General features: G+C 52.1%; 1 protein-coding gene across 1 annotated transcript in view; it reads left to right on the forward strand.

Moving 5' to 3' along the window:
• The window catches only part of NRBP1 (nuclear receptor binding protein 1), a 33,919-nt gene that overhangs the window by 1,921 nt on the left and 9,170 nt on the right, over nucleotides 1-22,828 (forward strand). Inside the window, exons 3-7 of the mRNA XM_079298317.1 lie at nucleotides 12,683-12,805; nucleotides 13,192-13,293; nucleotides 13,383-13,472; nucleotides 13,914-13,954; nucleotides 14,966-15,060. Coding sequence (XP_079154443.1) covers nucleotides 12,683-12,805; nucleotides 13,192-13,293; nucleotides 13,383-13,472; nucleotides 13,914-13,954; nucleotides 14,966-15,060 — 451 coding nt within the window. The remainder of the gene's footprint in view (nucleotides 1-12,682; nucleotides 12,806-13,191; nucleotides 13,294-13,382; nucleotides 13,473-13,913; nucleotides 13,955-14,965; nucleotides 15,061-22,828) is intronic.

Below are 22,828 nucleotides of genomic sequence, written 5' to 3' on the forward strand. Positions count from 1 at the left end.
GAAGCTGCACAGTCCGACTGGGAGTGGCCTCAGCTGCAGCTGACCCTGCAGTGAAATCCTGGTGTGTCTTTGGATTTCACCTGTGAGGTTGTGGCTCTGTTGGCCCCCAGTTTGTGGAGAGGCTTTTGTTTCCTGAACTGCATGACATCAGACTCTCTTTGCTGTCGTAATCATTTGGGCTGATCTGCTTTCCGGAGTAAACTCTGGCACTGCAGCTGTCCTAACCTGAAATTTATTTGGAATAACAGCTTTGCTTTCTGAGTGTCCCAGAGCAGAATAATGCCCTTTTTCCTGGGGAGGTGTGACAGCTCAGTCTGCACTGGTTATTCCTGTCAGTGCAGTGTGTGAACTCTCTATCTCTGACAGGGAGATGGTGTTACTCCCTGGAAAAAGCATTTGCCGACCTTTCCCCAGTGATGCAGTCCCGATCTTTTCTTAGGGCAGTGTCTGAGTGCTGGGTGAGGTGGCACTGTGGGAACAATGGGACACGATCATCTGGAGAGGAATGGGGGCACGCACATGCTTGCTAAGTGAGACAGTATGTTCTGCCTGTGCTACTCCCTGTGTGTGACATTCTTTCCTGCTTGCTCTGAGTCCCGTGCTCCGGTGGAGGTTTTGAAATGTAATGGCCTCGCTTTATGTTTTTTTTTTTTTTTAAGATTGTTTTACCATCTGTGAGTGATGCACTCGCTGCAGCAGAGGTGGGGCTGTGCAGACAGAGCACAGAGAGCCCGCGAGCAGGGAGGAGCGGGCTGGCTGTGAGCCGGGGATGTCGGTGCGTGCTTACCGAACCGAGAACATTCCGGCGGGACGGTGCCCGCGCCGCCGGGCCCGGAGCGGCCGTGCGGCGTCAGGACGGCCTGCGCGGGCCGCGCCGTCCCCGCACGCCCTGCCCGCCTGCTCCCGATTCGGGGGAGGCGGCCTCAGGCCCTCCCTAGCGGCCCGAGGCCCGTGCGGAACCGGGACCAGAACCGGGACAAGAACCGGTACAAGAACCGGTCCCGGGGCACCGCGGGCGGGGCCGGGCGGGGCCCGCGGGGCGGCCTCTCCAACCAATGGCAGGCGGCGCGGAGCGTTACATCACCGCCGGCGGCTCCCATTGGCTGCGGCCCGCTCTGGCCACGCCCCGAGACGGCCGCACCCTCGGGGCTGTGCCGGGCTCGGGGAGGGGATCCTGAACGGGACCGGGACCGGGACCGGGATCCTGAACGGGACCGGGATCCTGAACGGGACCGGGACCGGGACCGGGGCCCTGGGCATCGCCCTCCTGCCGAGCGGCCGAGCAGGAGCTGCTGAAGGCAGCGGTCTGTTTTAGCTTCAGCCGCCTGACTGAACCATATCCACTGGTGGAAATGCATTGGTTCACAAGGGGAAATGGTGCTGGGAACAGGACTGAACGGAGAGGGGAGCACAGCCCTGCAGAAAGGGACCAAAGGGACCAGGGTGCTGGTCGGCAGCATCTTGGCTGGGGCGAGCATGTGCCCTGGCATCGAGAGGACAAACCTCGTCTAGGTGGGATGGCACAGCACCCCGTCCCGGGGCTGTCACAGCACCCCATCCTGGGACTGTCACACACAACACATGTTCTTGAGAGGAGAAGATCCCACTACAGGTCTTCTCCCTGGGATCCAGGGCCAGGACACCAGGGAATGGCTCCCAGCTACATCTGGGGAGGCTCAGGCTGGACAAGAAAGAGCATTTCCTTACTGAGAGGGTCACACCTGCCCCAGGCTTGTCCATGTTTGAGGCATTTGGACAATGCCTGACATGCTGTGACATGGGCCAGCCCTGATTGGGTTGAGCAGTGTGGAACCAGGGAATCAGCGGAGGTCCCTTCCAGCTGGCTTTTCTGTATTCTGTTCTGCTTAAATCTCAGATGTATAAAAGGACTGAGTGTTGAGTTCATTGCTTGTAATTCTTCTTATAAACTAGGGGCTTCTGTAGTGCAAAGAGTGTAATTCCTGCAAAAGTTCAGAGTAGTTTTATTAAAATCAAATGCTTCTGTGATACTTTTGACAAGGATCCCTTTTTACCAAGATAGAAAATGCTTATGTTCCCCAGATTCCATGTTTTGTGGAACATGGGGCAGTACCTGTGGTTCCTGCAGTGTTGTGGACTGTGCTGCTTTCCTCCCAGAGCTGAATCTGGCTCTGGAATTGTGCCTACATCCCTGGCTGCTGTCCTGACCAGCACACAGGTGAGGCTTTACAGGGTGTCTTGTCCCGTGGCTGAAGCACAGGGCTGCCCACAGCATGAGGGCAGGGTGGTCACAGGGCTGGTGGGGTCTCCCAGCCTGTGCTCATCTGGCTCTTCTTTGGTTGCTGTTCCTGAAAAACCAACCTCTGTTTCTGCTGTGCTGCTGTAACACTTCATTTCCTTCTTGCAGGCAGCATGTATGCTAACTTAATTTTCTTGGGTTGTCCAGAGAATTATGTGCTGCATCTCCTGGAATAGAAACTTCCTAATGGAGCAAGATTGCAGCACCACATCAGCAGATCAGGTTTAGGCTCCTGAAGCTGGCTAGTGGTGACCCTGAAACTGAGAGCTTCATACCTGCTGTCCCTGGAGACTAAATGGATGACGTGTAACTGTAGGAAAAGTTGTGCACTGCTGCAGCAGAATCTTTGTTTTCAGCCCAGCCTTGTGGTGTTTGGCTTGGCAAGCTGATGTGAGTAGGAGAGGCTCAGCCCTTCCCAGATGATGTCCTTGGCTTTGCTGTGTATGATGGCTGTCTGTTGACCAAGTTTCTGTCTGTACCTTTTCTGGGGAGGAAAACACTGTGTGACTGGGTAAGTCAAGACTTTATAAGAAGTACTTTGTTGACGCTTTTATAGTATACTTTAGTAAGAAGGAATCTGTGTCACGCCTGTGTGAGCACAACCAGGTTCCCTTTTTGGGGTGTGTGTGAGTGTGAAGAGGACAGAGGCCCAACAGGCCTGGCTGGGCTTGGCTGCCTCTTGTGTAGCTGCTTTCGAGGTCCAGCCTGGGGGCTGCTGCTCTCATTGTGTGCTGCTGCTGCTCTCCCTGGGGCTGCTGCTGCTCTCCCTGGGTGCTGCTGCTGCTCTCATTGTGTGCTGCTGCTGCTCTCCCTGGGGCTGCTGCTGCTCTCCCTGGGTGCTGCTGCTGCTCTCCCTGGGTGCTGCTGCTCTCCCTGGGTGCTGCTGCTCTCCCTGGGGCTGCTGCTGCTCTCCCTGGGTGCTGCTGCTCTCCCTGGGGGCTGCTGCTGCTCTCCCTGGGGGCTGCTGCTGCTCTCCCTGGGGGCTGCTGCTGCTCTCCCTGGGGGCTGCTGCTGCTCTCCCTGGGGGCTGCTGCTGCTCTCCCTGGGGGCTGCTGCTGCTCTCCCTGGGGGCTGCTGCTCTCCCTGGGGGCTGCTGCTGCTCTCCCTGGGGGCTGCTGCTCTCCCTGGGTGCTGCTGCTCTCATTGTGTGCTGCTGCTGCCCTCCCTGGGGGCTGCTGCTCTCATTGTGTGCTGCTGCTGCTCTCCCTGGGGGCTGCTGCTGCTCTCCCTGGGTGCTGCTGCTGCTCTCCCTGGGTGCTGCTGCTGCTCTCCCTGGGTGCTGCTGCTGCTCTCCCTGGGTGCTGCTGCTGCTCTCCCTGGGTGCTGCTGCTGCTCTCCCTGGGTGCTGCTGCTCTCATTGTGTGCTGCTGCTGCTCTCCCTGGGGGCTGCTGCTGCTCTCCCTGGGGGCTGCTGCTGCTCTCATTGTGTGCTGCTGCTGCTCTCCCTGGGGGCTGCTGCTGCTCTCCCTGGGTGCTGCTGCTCTCCCTGGGGGCTGCTGCTGCTCTCCCTGGGGGCTGCTGCTCTCCCTGGGGCTGCTGCTGCTCTCCCTGGGTGCTGCTGCTGCTCTCCCTGGGTGCTGCTGCTCTCCCTGGGGCTGCTGCTGCTCTCCCTGGGTGCTGCTGCTGCTCTCCCTGGGTGCTGCTGCTCTCCCTGGGGGCTGCTGCTGCTCTCCCTGGGTGCTGCTGCTCTCCCTGGGGCTGCTGCTGCTCTCCCTGGGGGCTGCTGCTGCTCTCCCTGGGTGCTGCTGCTCTCCCTGGGGCTGCTGCTGCTCTCCCTGGGGGCTGCTGCTCTCCCTGGGTGCTGCTGCTCTCATTGTGTGCTGCTGCTGCCCTCCCTGGGGGCTGCTGCTCTCATTGTGTGCTGCTGCTGCTCTCCCTGGGGGCTGCTGCTGCTCTCCCTGGGTGCTGCTGCTCTCCCTGGGGGCTGCTGCTCTCCCTGGGGCTGCTGCTGCTCTCCCTGGGTGCTGCTGCTGCTCTCCCTGGGTGCTGCTGCTGCTCTCCCTGGGTGCTGCTGCTCTCCCTGGGGGCTGCTGCTCTCATTGTGTGCTGCTGCTGCTCTCCCTGGGGGCTGCTGCTGCTCTCCCTGGGTGCTGCTGCCCTCCCTGGGGGCTGCTGCTCTCATTGTGTGCTGCTGCTGCTCTCCCTGGGGGCTGCTGCTCTCCCTGGGTGCTGCTGCTCTCCCTGGGTGCTGCTGCTCTCCCTGGGGCTGCTGCTGCTCTCCCTGGGGGCTGCTGCTGCTCTCCCTGGGTGCTGCTGCTGCTCTCCCTGGGTGCTGCTGCTGCTCTCCCTGGGGGCTGCTGCTGCTCTCCCTGGGTGCTGCTGCATTTTCCCTGGGTGCTGCTGCTCTTCCTGGGTGCTGCTGCTCTCATTGTGTGCTGCTGCTGCTCTCCCTGGGGGCTGCTGCTCTCCCCAGCACAGGAGACTGAGAACACGAGACCTGGCACTTGGAGCACAAGGGAGAAAATGGGAGAATGAGCTTAAATCTCTGCTCAGGTGCCTTTACCCTTGCCCAGAGAACATGGCAGGCTGCAGTGGGAGAGCACTGTGCTGTTCCTGCAGCCCTGCTCTACCCTGTTGGTCATCTGGAAACTTGTCCCAGTGCTGATGATGCTGCCCTGCCCTGATGGCAGGCACAGGGATTGTGCACCTGTCCCATGGATTCTGAAGTGCTGTGCACCTGTCCCATGGATTCTGAAGTGTTGAGGGGGACTTTTGGGGTGGCTGGAGGTGACGTTCCAGTTCCTGATAGCCATCAGTGACCTTGTGGCTGATCGTTGCTCTGTGGCTCATGTGTTGCTCACTCATTTGTGACTCAGCTGCTGGACTTTCCCCTGCTGCACTTTCCATGTTCTGCCCCACTTGGGTGACTGCTGAGATCAAGATGTTCATTTCTGGCTTATCTCTGGGCACATGCCTCATGTGTCAGTGTGGCTGTGTGTGCAGTGGTTGCCATGTTGAATAATGCTTGTTTTTCTGCCTGGCATTTCTCCCTGTGCAGTTCCCCTTGCAGTGGTGTGCAGACTGGGATGGTGTGATGGGTGGAGTTCCTGTGGCCCTGGGTGTCAGGGCAGCAGCACAGCTCAGGGAGCAGAATTGGTGACAGTGTGCACCTGAGTCCAGTCTTGCTGTTCTTCACTGGATACTGGAAGTTCAGGAAATTAATTCAGGCAGCACATTCCCATTAGTTTGGTTCTCTTTTTTCTATGAAAGATCTGTTATTTGGATTGGCACTTCTCAGCTGCTGATGGCTGGATGTTACAGTTGGATTTCAGTGCTCAGGCTTACAGATGCTCTCAATCTTACTGGAACTATGCAATGTGAAGAAAAGAGCTGTGATTCATGAGGACCTGAGCTCAGACAGGAGGTGAAATGCCAGGTCTGCTGCATCTTTATCTCTTTGCTGTCTTCTCACTTCTAGGGGGAGTCTCAGTTGCTTGAATCATTTTTCATTTGAAGGCAGCTTTGTACCTCTGGATTTACATTTCTTCAAGGGGACAGAGTGCAGCATTGTTGGAGAAAAAATGCTAACAGACCGAGTGTTTGGATTCTGGGATGCTGGGGCTTGATTTTTTTCAGCCTCTGTTATGACTGGAAAGAAACTTGCTGAGGTAGTAAAAGATAAGCACCAGTTCTCCAAGCAAGCTGGCACTTAGAGAGCTGCCAGCTCCTGACAGGCTTTGACAATGGATCTGTTTTGTTTCCAGTTGGTGGAAAAAACTAGTGCCATACTGTAATTTTGATAGCATTCCTTGACCACTGGGAGGGCATTAAGAAGGGAGTATGTGAAGCCTTTTAACATTTTTATTGGCTCATGCGAGGGCTTCCTGAAAGAGCTGAGTCCTTGGGATGTGCCAGAGTGATGTAAGGATGCTGAGGGTGCAGAGGGGGTTGGGATTGAGGCACAGACCCATTTCCTGAAAGAGCTGAGTCCTTGGGATGTGCCAGAGTGATGTAAGGATGCTGAGGGTGCAGAGGGGGTTGGGATTGAGGCACAGCCCCGTCCTGTCCTTGCTCTCAGGTGTGACAGCTGGCACACATTCCCTGCAGCAGTGCAGGAGCAGGGCTGGCTGCTGCTGCTCTCCAGCACTGCTGGGAGGCTGCAGGGGCTGCTCACCCTCTGCCTGCCAGCCAGGGATGGAGTTTGGAGTTCTCTTCATTCCTTACAGAGCTGCTCTCAAAATACCGGGTCTGCAGCAGCCCCAGCCTTCCCTTGTCAGCCCCCTGTGCCCTGGGGAGCCAGCAGTGATTGTGGTGCCCTGGCAGCTCCACACGGCTGGGGAGAGGCTCCTGCTGGGCAGCAGAGGGGAGAGGCCTGTGCTGCTCTGCCTGCAGGTGCTGCTGCAGGTGCTGCATGGCTGCTGACACAGGCACAGACAGGTTAGCTGTGGAGGCTCTGCCTGCAGGAGCTGCATGGCTGCTGACACAGGCACAGACAGACAGGTTAGCTGTGGAAGCTCTGCCTGCAGGTGCTGCATGGCTGCTGACACAGGCACAGACAGGTTAGCTGTGGAAGCTCTGCCTGCAGGGAGCTGCATGGCTGCTGACACAGGCACAGACAGGTTAGCTGTGGAAGCTCTGCCTGCAGGGAGCTGCATGGCTGCTGACACAGGCACAGACAGGTTAGCTGTGGAGGCTCTGCCTGCAGGTGCTGCATGGCTGCTGACACAGGCACAGACAGGTTAGCTGTGGAGGCTCTGCCTGCAGGGAGCTGCATGGCTGCTGACACAGGCACAGACAGGTTAGCTGTGGAAGCTCTGCCTGCAGGTGCTGCATGGCTGCTGACACAGGCACAGACAGGTTAGCTGTGGAAGCTCTGCCTGCAGGTGCTGCATGGCTGCTGACACAGGCACAGACAGGTTAGCTGTGGAAGCTCTGCCTGCAGGAGCTGCATGGCTGCTGACACAGGCACAGACAGGTTAGCTGTGGAAGCATGGTGATTTCAAGCAGCCCACGGTGACACGCATGACAGGAACTGCTCCATCCTGTTTCTCCTTATTGGTGCTCAGGAAAAATCCCAGTTCAGGTGTCTAGTACCTGTCTCCCAGGCCCTCTGTCTCTGCAGAAACCTGACCCTACACCTCTCATCCCAGCTCTCTGGCTAGTCTGGTGTGCAGTTTGCTTGCAGGTGTGTGTGCTTGCCTCTGCATTTACACAGAGATCGAGGAGCACATTGGCACAGAAAACAGTTTGAAAAATAGATTATCAAAAAAGACTGTACTGGTGATGGTGACAAGGCTCAAGGCTTGGCTTGAGACGTTCTTTGCTTCATTGTTCTTTTTCCACACTTTTATTACTTCCCTCAAACATCCTAGGAATAGTGTACCCAAATGCTCTTACTACATTTCAAAATTATCCATAATCTCATCTTGCAACCATTTTTACTTCTGACATCTTATGGCAGTCAGCCTTGAAATTTATAGTTACGTGTCAAGATCAGGTGTTCATCATCCTCTTTTAAATATGATGTTTGCTCACCTCATTGGCTGCTTTCTCCAGTATTATCAGAAAACATGAAATAATCACTTTTCATCAGTGTTTCATGTGGCTTCAGGGATTGTTTCCAAGACTGGTACTTCCACAGTATACCAATTTTTATGGCATTTTCTGTTCAGTGTACTGATCTTTCAACCCCTCCTGTGTGATTGATGTTGTTCAGAGTTACCTGCAGTGATTTGAAGATCTCTCTGCCAAGTGAAAGTATCTGGAAGAACAGGATGGGCTGTAGCAGGCTGGGAGTAGCTCTCATGGGGTTTATCCTTCCTGGTTTTCCCTCTCCTTGGATTTCACACTGCTGGCACTCATCTCAACTTACTGCCCCAGTGCAATTACCAGAACTGTCCTGATGAACTGTCTGAATGGGTTTATTTCTAGATACTGAGTTTTCTTCCACACTTCCTTTTTTTGCCGTGCTGTTTCTGTTTCCCATTGGGAGTTAGGGATGTGCCCTTTCCACAGACCAGCTCAGTATGTCTGAGCTCTTGGATTGCTCTGCACAACTCCCTGCCAGGAGGGGACAGCCAGGGGGGTCGGGCTGTGCTGAGGGAACAGGGACAGGACAGGGGAAATGGGCTCAGGCTGGGCCAGGGCAGGCTCAGGATGGGTGTTAGGGGAAATTCCTTCCTTAAGGGCTTGTCCAGCCTTGCACAGGCTGTCCCCATGCTGGAGGAATTTGAAAGCTGTGGGGATGTGGCTCTTTGTGACATGGGTTGGGGTGGCCTTGGTGGTGCTGGGGGTGGCTGGGCTCGATGATGTGACAGGGCTTTCACAGTCCCAGTGGCTGTAGCCAGAGAAGTGCTGCTCCTATTGCCAGTGTCTTGACTCCTGTCATGCTTCTGTGTTTTTGTGAACTGCTCATCTATTGCCCGGGGAGTTAGCTGGTGATTTGCAGCTAGGTCTGTCCTGCAGTGTGTTGCTTAACCAGGACTGTCAGGGCTTCTGGAGAGGCTGGGTGGCACTGGGTGACACCTGTGCAGTGGTGGTGGCACCGTGCAGTGTGACACTGTTGAGAACCTGCCTGTGCTGAGAGCAGATGCAGCTCTGGCTGGCAGGGGCCCGGGCTCCCAGCAGGGCTCAGCACAGAGCAGGGACACACGGGGGTGTCTGAAGGGTGTGCAGCTTTTGCCTCGGGTCTCAGCCAGCATCCCAGCCATGCAGTCAAGTTAGGAGCCAGGGAGGACTTCTAACCCTGTCTTTACATGGTCCAGAGGTGTCCATTGGGTTAACAGACTAACTTCTTGCTGATGTGTTTGACCTCGTTACTTGGTGCAGCACAATTACTGTATTGCTGCTGGTCAGATTGTCTTTTCCTCCCAGTTTAGTTGCTGCATGAGGTGGTCTGTACAGCCATGGTAATGATCAATACCTTCCTTTCCTTGCTGCTGTTAAATTACACTGCTTGTTTTCATTTTCTTGTTGAATTAAAGCCTTTCCAGTATTTTACTACCATGTCTATAATTGCCAAGGCCATTGTGTCTGGTTAATTAAAACATGAAGTAGGATTGTTTCTTTGCTTTCTTGGATTTCTTTTCCCTTTGCCTGCAGTGGACCTGGCATTCTTTATTGTGTTGCATTCTGGATTAGCCTCAGATCCCAGAGAGCCCTTTTTGTTCAGTGTCTCTTGGTGGATTTGCAGCTTTTTGTTTCCCCACAGCTCAAGGAGAAGTTGAGCTCCTCGTGGTGCAGCTGCTGGCTCTCAGGGTCCCTTGTCTCTAGTCCCAGTTTGCCAGGTGGTTTGGCAGAGCTGTCACCTTTTTGTGGCTTAAACAAGTGGCCAGGGAAGCTGGTGAACATAATCGTGCTGCTCTGAACCAAATCTGGAGTTTCTTGTGATGGTTTGGCCTGGTGTGCTGCCATTCCCCAGCTCTTTTTAAATGTGCAAGTCTGTTCTGTACTGATACTCTAGTTATTGTGGACTTTTCCCCAGGTTTTATACCTTTTTTCCTAGATTGTAAATCATACTGTCATTTGTGATTTGGGCTGTTTTTGTTTTTTTGTTAAACTGACAGATCATGTGAACTACAGAATGTCTCTCTAAAAGTCTGTTATTTTAGCAAAAGGTACACAGACATTTGAGAGCTATAGAAAAAAATATGCATTGGGCAATGGAATAACCTTCCAAAAGGAAATTTATCTTCCAGACTTTTTTCCCTTAGAGCTGTTGTGCCACTCTAGCCATGCTCCTTTAAGTAATTCACTTGAGATTCTTCTGGAGTTTCCTTGCCTCCTGCTTACCTGGACTCAGAGTGTGTTGGTGCTTGTAGTGTGAGCTGCTTCCTCTGCTGTGCTGCAGAAATTCAGGCTAAGCTGGGCTCAGGTCAGTTCCTCCCTCAGAGTGTAAAACTGCCTAGTCTGGGCCAGATACCAGAGTGATACTTGATAATATAGTGCTTTCTTGAGGGTTTGGGCTCTGCCTTGCTGAGCATGGAAAGGGGTGTGCAGTAGGGATTGGACAAGCAGGAGTCTGCTCTTGCCTTTCAGTTGCCTGCCTCATCTTCCCCCTTCTTCTCTTCTTCCCAAGCTGTCCCATCTCCTGAGAAACAGAATTGCCATCGGTGATGTCAGCTGGGTTTGGTATCTTGACTCATATCTGGAATATTGCCTATGAGTCATGGAAATCATTTGTGCTTGGGGAGCTTGGCCAGAAGTGGGAGATGTGGCAAGTCCACAGCCCCAGCTGCAGCTTTGCAGTAGTTGCTGGTACTTGAGGACTTAATCCAGTCAGTCTGAGGCTTTTCAGTAGAGGACCTTTAACTGTTGGGCTCCCTGATTTAGATGTCCTTTCCAGCCTTGATGTTTCTGGCAGCAAGTGGGATGAAGAAAGAGAGTCCAGAGGGATGCAGGGGCACTGGGTGTCAGTGTGGTGGTTGTTACCTTGCCCTTGCTGCCCTCACACAGCTCCTTTCTGCTGCTTTGGGCTTCTTCAAACTTCCCTGAAGTTAAAGCCTTTTGCCAGTCAGCTTTAGCAATTGTGCTGGGTGATTTTATGCTGCTGTCATCCCTAAGATATTGCTTGTTCTCAAATTTGAAGGAATAAATGTTCTGTCCTTAATTATTTTGATTCCTTCAGCTTTCTTTAATGATGAAACATAACAGGCCTGTCCTGTTGGTATCAGTATGTGTATATACACACATATATATATGTATGTGTATATATACTCAGTCCCTTCACCCCTCAGTTATGTAGGTGGCTCAAGTGGAAGGCAGTGGGTGGCTCATACAGCTGCCCCCTCCCATGATGATTTTCCATAGCTGTCCTCTGGCTCAGGCTGTCTTGATGGAGTGATGACCTCTAGCCCTGTTCCTGCCCGTGCCACGCCTTGCAGTCAGCTGGTTGTGTCACACTCCTGAGCTGCCAGAGAAGTCTGTATCACCCTGGTTTTACTGTGCTTGGCATCATTTGCCACTGCAGTGTGAGGGTATTAAATGTCATTGTCCTTTCAGAGTCCGTGGGAGATCAAGAACACCACCTGTACTGGTGGCCTGTCACTCTGTGCTGTCAGGAAGGAAGGAGCAGAATGGGATAGAGTAACTCATCTGGAATGATGAAACTGGGGAAATTGGATCATGCTGCCAGGGGAGAGGGGCTTTTTGAGGGAGCTCTTACATGAGGTGAGAAGTTTCCAGCAGCAGGATGCTGATGGGTCCCTAGTGAGGGAAGATAGGTGAGCAGTATGAGAGGGAGGAGCTGTGAAATGGGCAGGATTTGGAGGTGACAGAAGTAGAAGATGAATCTGGATTTGCCAGGCAGATCTGTGTTAACCCTTACCTTAGATGGGGAAATTGGATTAGCTGAAAGCTGCCAAGCCTGGGAATCAGCACCAGCCCTGCAATGCTGGAGTGTGGGCAATGCTCTTAGACACAGGGTGGGATTCTTGGAGTTTTCCTGGGCAGGGCTAGAAGCTGGACTTCAGTGATCCTTGTGAGTCTCTTCCAACTCAGGTTATCCTGTGGATCTGTGAAGGGATTCTTGGTGTGTGGTCAGTGGATGGGAGCAGTAATGATTACCAGCTGGCAATTAAAAGGTGGATTCTGCCTCCCTGTCCTCTCTAAGTGCTTTGAATCCAGTTCTGTCACTGCACATTGCCTGGTGCATGGATGTTCACCGTGGCTGAGACTGCTGTGTGCCTGTGGAATTGCCTGGCAAAGGCATTACAGGAAATGGATGTTGGGTGAAAGAGACTGTGTTCATCTTTGAGTGCTGAAGAAAAACAATGTTATGGAAAACTTTGCTGCTGGGAGTGGGGTTCATCTGTGATATCTGCAGCTCTTTCAGCCTTATGTCCTGCCACAGCCCTTGCCATCCTTGTGCTGGGTTCTAAACTCTCAATCCCCTCCCCTTGCCTTGCTGCTTTCTGAGTGCTCATCTGTGTCTTTAACATTCAGTGTGGATGTACACGTGCTGGGTCAATGTTTACAATTATTAACTAAAGAAATTACTGTGGTGGTCTCCCTTGTGTTGTTGGCTCCCTCCTGAAGCTTCAGGTTTCCCCTTATTCCTCTCTGCTTCCATTGAGTTGCAGGTGTCATCACCTTTCAGAGGATTCCTCCACAAAGTTGTATCTGGGTTCTCGAGATGTTTCTGTATCCCTTTTGTATTGTTGGAGTGTTTTTGGGTTTTTTTGTGGTGGAATGAAGTACAGGTGTGCTGAACCATGAAAATCTAATCCATTGCTGGCAGAAGGCAGCTTTGCTACAGCACAGCACTTGTGCCCACGAGGTTTCCCCACAGGTGTGCTCAGGGCTTGCTGCTCACATGGTCTGCAGTGATTCATGTTCTGGATATGCCCTGCTCCAAGATAGATGTGCAAATCCTGTCCTGCAACTCTCATTTAATTAAAAGCCAATGAGCAGAGTTCATGATTCTGCAGGGAGTGCTTGAGGTCTCAGGTGTGTCCCTCCCTGCAGGTGAACCAGCGCAATGTCCCGGGGATTGACAGTGCCTACCTGGCCATGGACACCGAGGAGGGCGTGGAAGTCGTTTGGAATGAAGTCCAGTTTTCTGAGAGGAAGAACTTTAAGCTTCAGGAAGTAAGTTGATGTGCTTCCCAGCAGGGTGTGAGAAACCTGCCTTGCCCTGGGGCGGGATTATGGATACTGGGGACTTTTGGGGTGTATTATTGGCTGAGTTTGGAATGCTGTGCTGCCCAAATGTAGCAAATTTGGCTTAAGGCTGGCCTGCATAGGAAATGCCTGGAAAACTGTCGTGCTGTTTCCACGAGCCCTTGTGTTCATTTAGACTTGGCAATCAAACCTCACTCTGTGAGTGCAGTGCAGAGGGAAATGGGATGCTGTCTGTTCCTAGCATAGGGGCTTGACATGTATATTGGTGTTTGAGGGACCAAGACCTGACAGGAAAGAAGGATCTAGGTTGGGTGGTCTCTGATGTCACATGTCTTTGTCTTTCCAATGGTAAGGAAAAAGTTAAAGCAGTGTTTGACAACTTAATTCAACTGGATCATCTCAACATTGTGAAGTTCCACAAATACTGGGCTGATGTGAAAGAGAACAAGGCCAGGGTAAGTGCAGCCATCAGGCTCTTGTGTTCTCATTGTGTGTTGTTAGGAAATTAGCAAAGTGGAGGGTAATGTGTCATACTGCCCCACAGGTGATCTTCATCACTGAGTACATGTCTTCAGGGAGCTTGAAACAGTTCCTGAAGAAGACAAAGAAAAACCACAAAACTATGAATGAAAAGGTAACTCTGTTTTTTCCTGTTTGACCATAATTCTTTAGAGCCATCAGCTCCTGGAAAGCCCTTTCAAAGAGGATCCCAGTGAGAACTGGAGATAACTCATTGCTGCAGTTGCCCTGTGTCCCCAGCTCAGCTGCAGGTTCTCTGGGACTGCAGTTCTGGGCTGGTTGCTTTACTGCCAGCAGCTCTGCAGCTTCTTAGGTGTGGTGTGACAGGCGTGTCCCTCTCCAGGGGCCCTCACAGGACAGGGGAAAGGCAGACTCTGGAAGTGTCTCTGGTGTGTTTCTGGACCTGTGGGAACAAACTGACCATTAGAGTACTGATCTTTACAGCTGAATAAAAGCTGGAGCTTTTGTATTGCTTCCTGCAAGTGGTATGTGAATCACAGAAGTACAGATTAGCTCCTTGTGGATGATTTTTACCCTTTTCCTCTTGTGTCTGCAGGCGTGGAAGAGGTGGTGTACCCAGATCCTCTCTGCTCTCAGGTACGTGGGGCACTGACCCTGAGCTCCCAGCACCTGGGGCTGATGTGCCCCAGCTCTGTGGCAGCTAAGAACTGGGGAGCTCTCCAGAGTATCCAGCTTTACACCCTGGGTTTCTCCATGGTCAGGAGTGTGTTGCACAATGACAGGGAAGGCAAGTTCCATGTGAGAGGAGTGAGAAAAGCTTCCACAGCACTGCAGGCTGCAGCTCTGTTGCAGGCAGTGGATTCATGGATATTGAGGCACAGTGTTGTTAGATGTAGGTGTACATTTCTTGATGATGCAGCTCTTCTGCAGTATAGCTGAGTAGAACACATTTTGGGTTTTAAAAACTCTTTTCCACCTGAACTAGAGTTGGTGAGTAGCTAAATAGAACCTTAGAAAAACACTTGCCTGGATGACAGAGCATGGTGTGCACTCCATGGAGAAAACTCTGGTGCCACTTGGCTGAATGGAGTGTTGGTGAATAGTTTGGGCTCTGATAAGCTTCTGGGTGCTGGCTGTGCTCATTTGTGCTGGCTGCTAACATAAACCCAAGCAGAGTGCAATGCAAAGACAGAGTGTACCTGGGACCCAGCACTGAAAAGCTTCATTTGTGCCTGCTGGCAGACATGCCCAGTTGTATGTGTTAAGCATTAAGTGCCTCTTTGGTCCCCTTTGAGCAGGGACAGAATCAGGCTCTGATGTTTTTGGTATAAAATTGTGACCCTTTTAGAATCTATTCAGCAGCACTGGGTTGGATGAAAGTGTGTCTTTACCTCTGGTACCCTGAGTTTCTTGGGAATTGATAGGGGAATCTGTCTCTCCCCCCATCCCCCATGTTCTGGGGATTCATTGGCACAGTTCCTGTTTGTTCCTGGCTCTCAGCTAGAGGCTGATGTACAGTCACTCAGTTGTATCTCCTGGCTACTGTAGATCCCTGGCATGTGCCATTTTCTCTTCTGCTGCTTCATGTGGGAAGGGGTGAAGGGAGGGATTCAAGGCCTTGACCAGTGCTCTGTTCTGCATCTCCAGCTACCTCCACTCCTGTGATCCCCCCATCATCCATGGCAACCTGACCTGTGACACCATCTTCATCCAGCACAACGGACTGATCAAAATTGGGTCAGGTAATGCTGGGGGTGCCCTGCCTGTCAGACAGACTGCCCAAACAGAAAATCATCTACCCCTGCCCAGGGTCCCTGGCATGATAGGCATGTGTGCACATGTGCTCTCCACCACATCAGATGTGCCAGAGACTGGGAGCAGAATTCACTGGTGATTGCACCCTTGTCAGGTGCAGGAGAGACTGGTGTACTGTTTGCCTTTTAGCCTCTTTAGCTTTCTGTCTCAAGGGGATGACACAGGAAATGATACTGAAGCTTGGAAGTTTTGTAGGCACATAATGTGTGGCTTCATCTGCTCTGCAGATTTTCATGCTAATTCCCAGAGAGTCTCCTCCCAGCACTGTGGAGCTTGGGGAGCTGTGCCCATGGAGCCATGAGAGTGCTGCTTGTCACAACCCAGTTTGTAACAGAGTGGACAGGCTGGCTGCAGTGAGCAGCTTGTCCTGACATCCTTATCCAGCATCCCTCCCGTGGGCCTGCCCTAGGCTGCTGAGCTGCCCTGGGCTGTTTGGCACAGCATGCCCTGCTTGGGCAGCCACCCTGTGCCAAAACAGTTTATTTTGCAAGTAAGCAGTGATGTTCCTGGCAGTGCAGAGCATCCTTGCATGCTCTGTTTTTTCCTGCTATTCCCATGTCTCTAAAAATCTGTCTGCAGATTTTGGAATGCATTATGTCACACCTTGACATGACCTTTCAAGGGACAGCTTTGCTACCTGTTGTTCAACTTCTGCAAGTATTCTCAATCTGAGGAATGGGTCTTTGCTTTCCTGGAGCTGCTGTGTGTGTGAGTTCTGCTTTGATGTGGCAGTGTGCAGGGAAAGATGCTCTGCATCACCTGTATCCAGAAATAGCCTCTCTATCAGCTGCAGATATGGCTTTTCTTCCCATCAAAGAGCTCCTATGTTGTTGTTCTGTTCCAGAACTGGGGTAGCAGATTTGTGCTTGTATCAGGGAGACAGGGCCATGGCAGAAGGAGCACTCTGCTCCTTACCTGCCTGTAAACTTGGGGACTGGCTCTTCACACAAGAGCTGATGTCATCATGTCATCACACCGACTTTGTTGTGTTTTCCTGACTTTGTCCAAGTTGGAGAGATTTCCAGGAGTGAGTACATGTAGTGCCTGTGTGCTGGCAAACTCCATGACATTCACTTCAGACTGATGGGAAAACTTGAGTACTCAAGAAATTCCCTTTTTTTAGTTTAGTTTGAAAGTATTTTGCAGCTGCCCCCTTTGTGCAGGGCAGCCAGCACTGTCTGTAAAAGCAAACCCAGAGAGCTGGCCCTGTAGCCAGGGCTGTCAGCAGAGGGAGATCCTGCAGCTCAGAGGCTGTGCAGGAGGAAGGGGGCTCTTCAGGTGTGGGCTACAAATGGTGGTCTCAGCACAGCTGCAGCTTGGCTCCCCTCAGCTGGACAAAGCTTTGCTCCTGTCAGGTGCAGCAGGAGGGATGGCAGTCTCATCCTGTGCCCACGCCAGGAGAAGTGGGTGTCTGTGCTGTAGAGCTGCAGGATCTGCTGGGCTCTGACTGCAGCTGCAGTGCTGCTGTGCAGATGTTCCTGAGCAGACCCTTCTGCCCCACAGCTGCCTGGCTCATCTCATGTTCAGAGGTGAAGTGATTTATCTAAAAGGTTCTGATTTTTATTACGTTCCTAAATAAAGAAGGAAGTGAGTGCAAGTAGGCTTGTGGTCAAAAGAGGAATCCTCCAGATGGCAAAGCTGTGGCTGCAGGGCTGGCTGGCATTAGAGTTGGCAGTGTTGCAGGATGTATTCCTGTTCCTGCAGAGCCCACCCAGCCAGAAAGGGCAAAGCTGTATCCCCAGGAGGGCTGGTTGTGTTGGAGCTTGAGCCTTTGCAGTGCCACGTGGGTTTGAGTTTTGGGCCCTGGAATGACAGGTGCTCCAGGGTCACTGGCAGTGCCAGGCTCAGCTTTGCTGGTTCCTGTCCCTGTTCTGTACAGCTGGCTGGTGTCTGAGCACTTCCCCATGTTTCCTTAAAAGCAGCAGGACATAATTTCCATGGATTTATGGGGAACAAGGATTCAGGGCACTATGAGCTGTGTTTGGGTGCTGCTCCCATGGCTTTGGCAAAGAGAATACTTGCTGAATGTGGGGCAAAAGCCTGGCTAAGGCAGCTGCTGGTGTGCACTGCAGGACATCTGCTGCCTGCTGGGGCAGGGGTGCCAGGAGAGCAGTGTCACCTTGGGAAGGTGTGATGGTGGTTCCTGTGGCACAGAGTGGGAACAGCCCTGGCTCCTGCTGCTCCCCCAGCTGCAGGAGCACGTGCACTGGCTGGACTGTCACTGCTCTGTGTTCAGGATGCAAATCTGTGTGCTGGGGGTCAGCTGGGGAAGAAAAAGGGAGTGGGAGGGAAGAAAGATTTTGCATAATGCTTAAATGCAAAAGCCATCTGTAATCCATTCATTTGCTAACTTTTCTTTTTTCCAGTGCCATAAAGTGCAGAGTTAATAAATTTAAGGAGAAGAAGTTTCAAATGAGTGGAGAGCTTTGGAGAACTCGTGATGAGGACAGGGAAGACATTTACAGCTCTGAAACTTGCCAGTGGTATTCCCAGAGGCTGGAATGTTCCACCTGCTCTGTGGAGCTGTGGTCAGATGAAAGTGTTCCTTGTGCTAAGTCCAAGTTGTGCCCTGTGTGCTGTTCTCAGGTGCAGCACAGCAGTGCCTGTGAGGGTGCCTGTGCTGTCTGAGGAGGGGAGGTGCTGCCAGTTGTGTTCCTGAGACAGGCTGAGCTGCTCTGAGTGCAGGAAGGTGCAGGCAGGGTGCCTGCTTGTGTTGGCATTACTGGGAGCTGTTCTGGGATTCACTGGCAGTGTAAGAACCATTCACAGGTGGAAAGAATGATGTGTTTGAAATAAAATCCCTTTGGGCAGCTGGTGGAGTGCCCCAGCAGAGGGGCTGGAGGGTGTCAGTGTGATCTGGTGCCCTGGGCCACGGAGCTGTATCAGCACAGGGGAAGCTCGTGGGGTGCAGGCACATTCCCACTTGTGCCTCCAGGCATTGCTGCTGGTGCACCTCTCCTGTCTGCACCACACCTGCCTTAGACTCAGCCTGCATTCACTTGTGTCTGCTCAGTCTGCCCTCAGTTCCAGGCCAGGGGCCAGGACTCCTGGGTGTTGGCTCTGTGTGGCATCCTGTGGCCAGGTGTGCAAGTGTAGGTTCTGCTGCTGAGATCTGTGGCCAGAGGCTGCTGGGATGCAGGAAGGGCAGTTCTCTGCTGTAGGGGTGGCGTGGGTGGGCCTGCAGGACACTCACTGAAGAGAATTTCCAGCTGCTTGGTCTCCGAGTCAGCCGTGATGTGCTTGGTCAGAGATGCCTTGTCTCCCCTGCCCAGTCTGGTTCCCAGATGGAAACCCTGATGTTCCTTAGGCACATTTCTGTTGAAGAGGTGGCTGGAGGCAGGGCCCAGTGCTCAGTCCTGTCCCTGTGTGCCCTGACTGACCCAGCTGTCTCTATGGATGTAAGTGCTTTGCTGTTCACCAACTCATTTGACTTTATCTCGTTTTACTTCCCGCTCACGGGCTGCTCTGTTACAACAGTCTTTCATAGGATATTTGCTAATGGTGAGCAAACTTCTCCGCTCCTGTGATGTGACTCCACTTACTGTCATGTACATGATTTATCTCTGTGTGTATCTGTATATATATATTTATATATATATGTGTGTATCTCTATTGTAACACACAAACATACACACTGATCTATTTCCAGTGTTCCCTTGCTATAAGGCTGTGTGTAAAACTGTTTGGCTTAGGTGCATCCTGCTTGGAGAGCTCGTGTTCTGTGCTGGGATGCAAACAGCTCCTAGTGCTCTTGGCCAGAGCCTTACAGAGAGGGAGCACTGCCCTTTGTGAAGTCTCCTGGTTGTTAGTTTCCCCTCTCCATGTTCTTAGCGTGTGCTAGTCCACGGGCCCTGTGCATGCTGCTCCTGCATGTCAGCAAGCCATGCCTTGTTCTGAGCTCTTCCCAGCTGAGCTTCCCACGTCCATTAGGCTCTTCCCTGCTGCTGCTCTGCTGCCCTTGGCTGGACCCAGCCCTGGACTAGCCCCCACCGTGTGCTTGGCTATCCAATTGCTTGCTTGTAGTTTGAGCTCCTTAGATGTGTTGGTTTCAAGATGAATGTTTCAGTGAATGTGTCTGGCTCCTGATAGCCAGATCCTTCCAGATGAGTCCCTGGATTGAAGTAAGCTTGGCTATTGATGCTTCCCCAGATGAATCTCTGGTTTTGGGGAGATCTGTGCATATGAGGAGGGAGTTGGGCTGGTGGGAGCCAGAGGAGGATTTGAGTGCTGCAACTTGTAACCCTATTGCATAGAACACCGTGTTTCCATTTAAAATAATTGTTCATTTTATTTTTTTGCCATCAGGATTGTTCTCGGTGGTTAGAGGTTGTTTCTGCAGAGTTGGGAGCTGGAGTGGTGGGAAGGGCAGGGCCTGAGCAGAGGGGCTCTGTGCCTCCCAGCTGTGCCCCTGCCCTGCCAGGGGAGAGGGGCTCCTGCAGGGCTGAGTCTGGCCCTGGTGCAGGGCAGGGCTGGGCTGCTGAGCAGGGTGGCACAGGGCAGGACTGCTCCAGGAAGGAGCCCAGGGAAAGGAGCCTGGCTGAGCCTGGGCTCAGCCTCCCTGGGGCAGCCAGTGCTCCACAGTCCAGTCACCCTGGGAGCAGAACAAAGGCCCTGGGGCTGGAGGGACAGAGGAGCCTGAGGCAGCACTGCAGGCACAAGGAGCTGCTGTGGTGCCTCAGCTGGGCTGGAGCAGCATCAGATGGCCCTGGAGCTCTGAGCTCTCCTGCATGGCTGGTGGTGACCTCGTTCCAACAGAACCAGGAGGAGCTGCTGCTGTGGGAGCTGGGGATTGTTTAAGCCTTGGAGCCTGAACAGGGATTGGGCTTTGGAAACACCAAATCTAGGGTGGAAGGCTCCTGTTCTGCTTGAGCATTGAGCTAATGAGGCTGTGAGTGACATGCTTTTATAGCTATTCTTATTTTAGTCATCACTCCTTTGGATTTTGTTGTCATGCTGGTTTCCACATTCTTAGCAGACACTTGAGGTGATGTAGAAATGAGTGGTTAGTAGGATGTCTTGAATCTGGCTTATTTCAACCATGGCAAGTGGGGTTTTAAAGGGAAAATAATGGATAATTAAAGTCATCAGTCAGAAAAATCTGCTATAAAAATGGCATGTTTGCATTGATTTAGGAAGATGTAACATGAATTGGTGTAGTTGAGCTTTTCTAACTGTACAGTTTTGTGTGTGAGTCAAGCACATTCTCTACCAAGCCAAACATTTTTGGTTCCTTAGAAACTTGGCAAAACAAAGGCAGACATTTTTGAAGTCTGTCTGTGACTACAGGTGCTGCTGTAATGAGATTGGGCAGGGAAATAGTTTTGAGTGGAATCTTTTGTCTTGAAGGCTTCAGAAAGTCCAAGGTTAGATCCAGGCTATTTTTTATTTTTTTTAAGCTTTGTCTGCCATGGGTTCTGTGTTGTCTGTGGAACTCTCAGTGTAAAAGCCTGTCTCCAAATGGAAGTGCTTCTCATTTGGATTTTCTTGAGGAACTGTTGGACAAGGTGGGTTGAATAGCATGAGGGTGGTTTTGATTGCAAGGTGCAATGCTGTAATTGCAGTGCTGGAGCTGCTGCCCTGGCTGCTGGAGTGCAGGAACAGTTTCAGGGACCTGGGCTGGGATTTTGTGTGAGCACAGAGCCTGAAGCAGCAGCTGGGGGGGGCAGTGGTGGGTTCTGGTTCTGTCCTGCTGGCAGCTCCAGCTCCTCCTGCTGACCACATGCTCAGCCTGTGTCTGGGGAAGGGGCTGGGACTTTTTAAAGTCAAATTTAGTGGTAAGAGCTGCTGACCTGGGTGGCCTTGTGCAGAGACTTTCATCCTTCTCTGCTGTGCTTTGAAAGGTTTAAAAGCTGGCTCTTGCTCCTGGTACCAATTTCCCTATCTCAGTGTGCCCTCATTCATGAATACACCAGAAAATGATGATCATCTAGACTGGTTGTTGTTTTCAATTAAATGAGATGTTTTAAAAGGTGTAAATGTCCCTGTTTAGTGCTCCAGGTTATGGAGCATCCGTTTTTCTGAGGTCATTGTTGTTTCTGTGTTGCTCTGAAGGCATTGCTGCTTCAGCTCTGTTTTTTCTGTGGTTTTATGTGACTTTCCCAGTGAGTATGGGGATGTGGATTGCAGTCACAGTCTTCATTCACCCATTCTCATATCAGCACAGCAGCTGCAGTGTCTCCTCCTTTCAGGGCCCTTTGGTTGAAGGCTTTGGGAGCCTCAGCAGTTCAGGAAGCTCCTTGATGAGGTCACTTGGAGCAAGCCAGGGCAGGCTGTGGGGCTGTGGCAGGGCAGGGCTGAGCTCCCAGGAGCTCCCTGCCAGCCTGGCAGGTCTGTGCTGCAGGCAGTGTTTGCACTCTGGCACCTGCTGCAGGGCCCAGCTCTGCTCTGGGTTAGTCTCCCAAGGTCCCTCTGCCAGGATGTGGAACAATGGTAATCAAAGATGTGGAGTTTCCAATTTGGGAAAGTTGTACTTGGAATTCTTGATCGTGTGGGCCCTAATTGTATTTTAGAATATGCATTTGTATTGGTTCAATCCCTGCTCCTGTTAAGCAGAGCTGCTCACAAGGAGATCATTTTCAGTCATGTTTCTGAGGGTACATCTGTCTTCTGGGAGTCAGTTCCTGCAGAGGAAGCAAACAGCTCGGTCTGCAGCGTTTCAGTGAATATCTGTTCTTGTTTTTCTGATTGCATGTAGCTCTTGCACTGTGATGTGAACATATGTATCTTTTTCATATCAGTTTGTGTTGCTGTTAGATGGTGTAGCCCAAGCAGGGGTTTGCATGGTTGGTGAAACCTTCATTCTTCTGCTCTAGAACCTGGAACTTGGGTTTGGCTGCAGATTTCAGATCTCCCAACACACTTTGTTAGGGGTGAGGTTGTTTGTATCATGAACTCTTCCACATAAATTGCCAATAAACTCCTAAATCCCTGTTTAGGAGCCTGCATGCAACCAGGATTGACAGGTACTGATCTTACAGCTCCTCTTTATCTGCTCTTATTTTTTCTTGTTTTGCCCCGACTGGGACAGCTCTGGGGAGGGGCTGCAGGGGAGCCCCAGGGACAGCACCAGAGCCACGGCACAGGCTGCACCCCACAGGGTCCCTCTGGAACCCACAGGGTGCCTCTGCACCCCACAGGGTCCCTCTGGAACCCACAGGGTCCCTCTGCTCCCCCTGCTCCCCTGCCCCCCTGTCAGCAGATGTGCAGGAGTGCACATGTCTGTCACCACACGGGGTGAGTCTCTTTGGCCCTTCAGCTCATGATACTGAGAAAATCCTGTTGCTTCTGGTGACTCAGTGCTGCAAACATTTTGCAAACAGTTTGCAATCTCTGATACAGATCTGGGGGCTGTAGAGAGCTTTTCTTCTGTGATCAGCATAAATCTGGCATTTGTTCCTGTTTGACTCCTTCTTTAATGGCTGTATGCTTCTTTTTATGCCAAATTGCTTCCTAGTTCCTTATTTTCTGGGCCTTGCCCTCCCTAATAGAAAAGCTTTTGTCATCACTGTGTGCAGAGAAAGCAGACAGTGTAACATTGTGAGTTGTGCAGTCCTGTACCCTTCTGCAGGAGCGAAGGTGTCTGGGCACAGGGGATAACGTGGCCTCTGCTGGCCCTGTGGCCACCCCTTATAGCTGCAGAGGTGGCCCTGGTGTCAGCTGGTAATTTTGGGGTGATTGTCTCGTGGCTGGGTTGCA

This window comes from Erithacus rubecula, assembly GCF_903797595.1.
Source record: "Erithacus rubecula genome assembly, chromosome: 2".
NCBI classification, from domain to species: Eukaryota; Metazoa; Chordata; class Aves; order Passeriformes; family Muscicapidae; genus Erithacus; species Erithacus rubecula.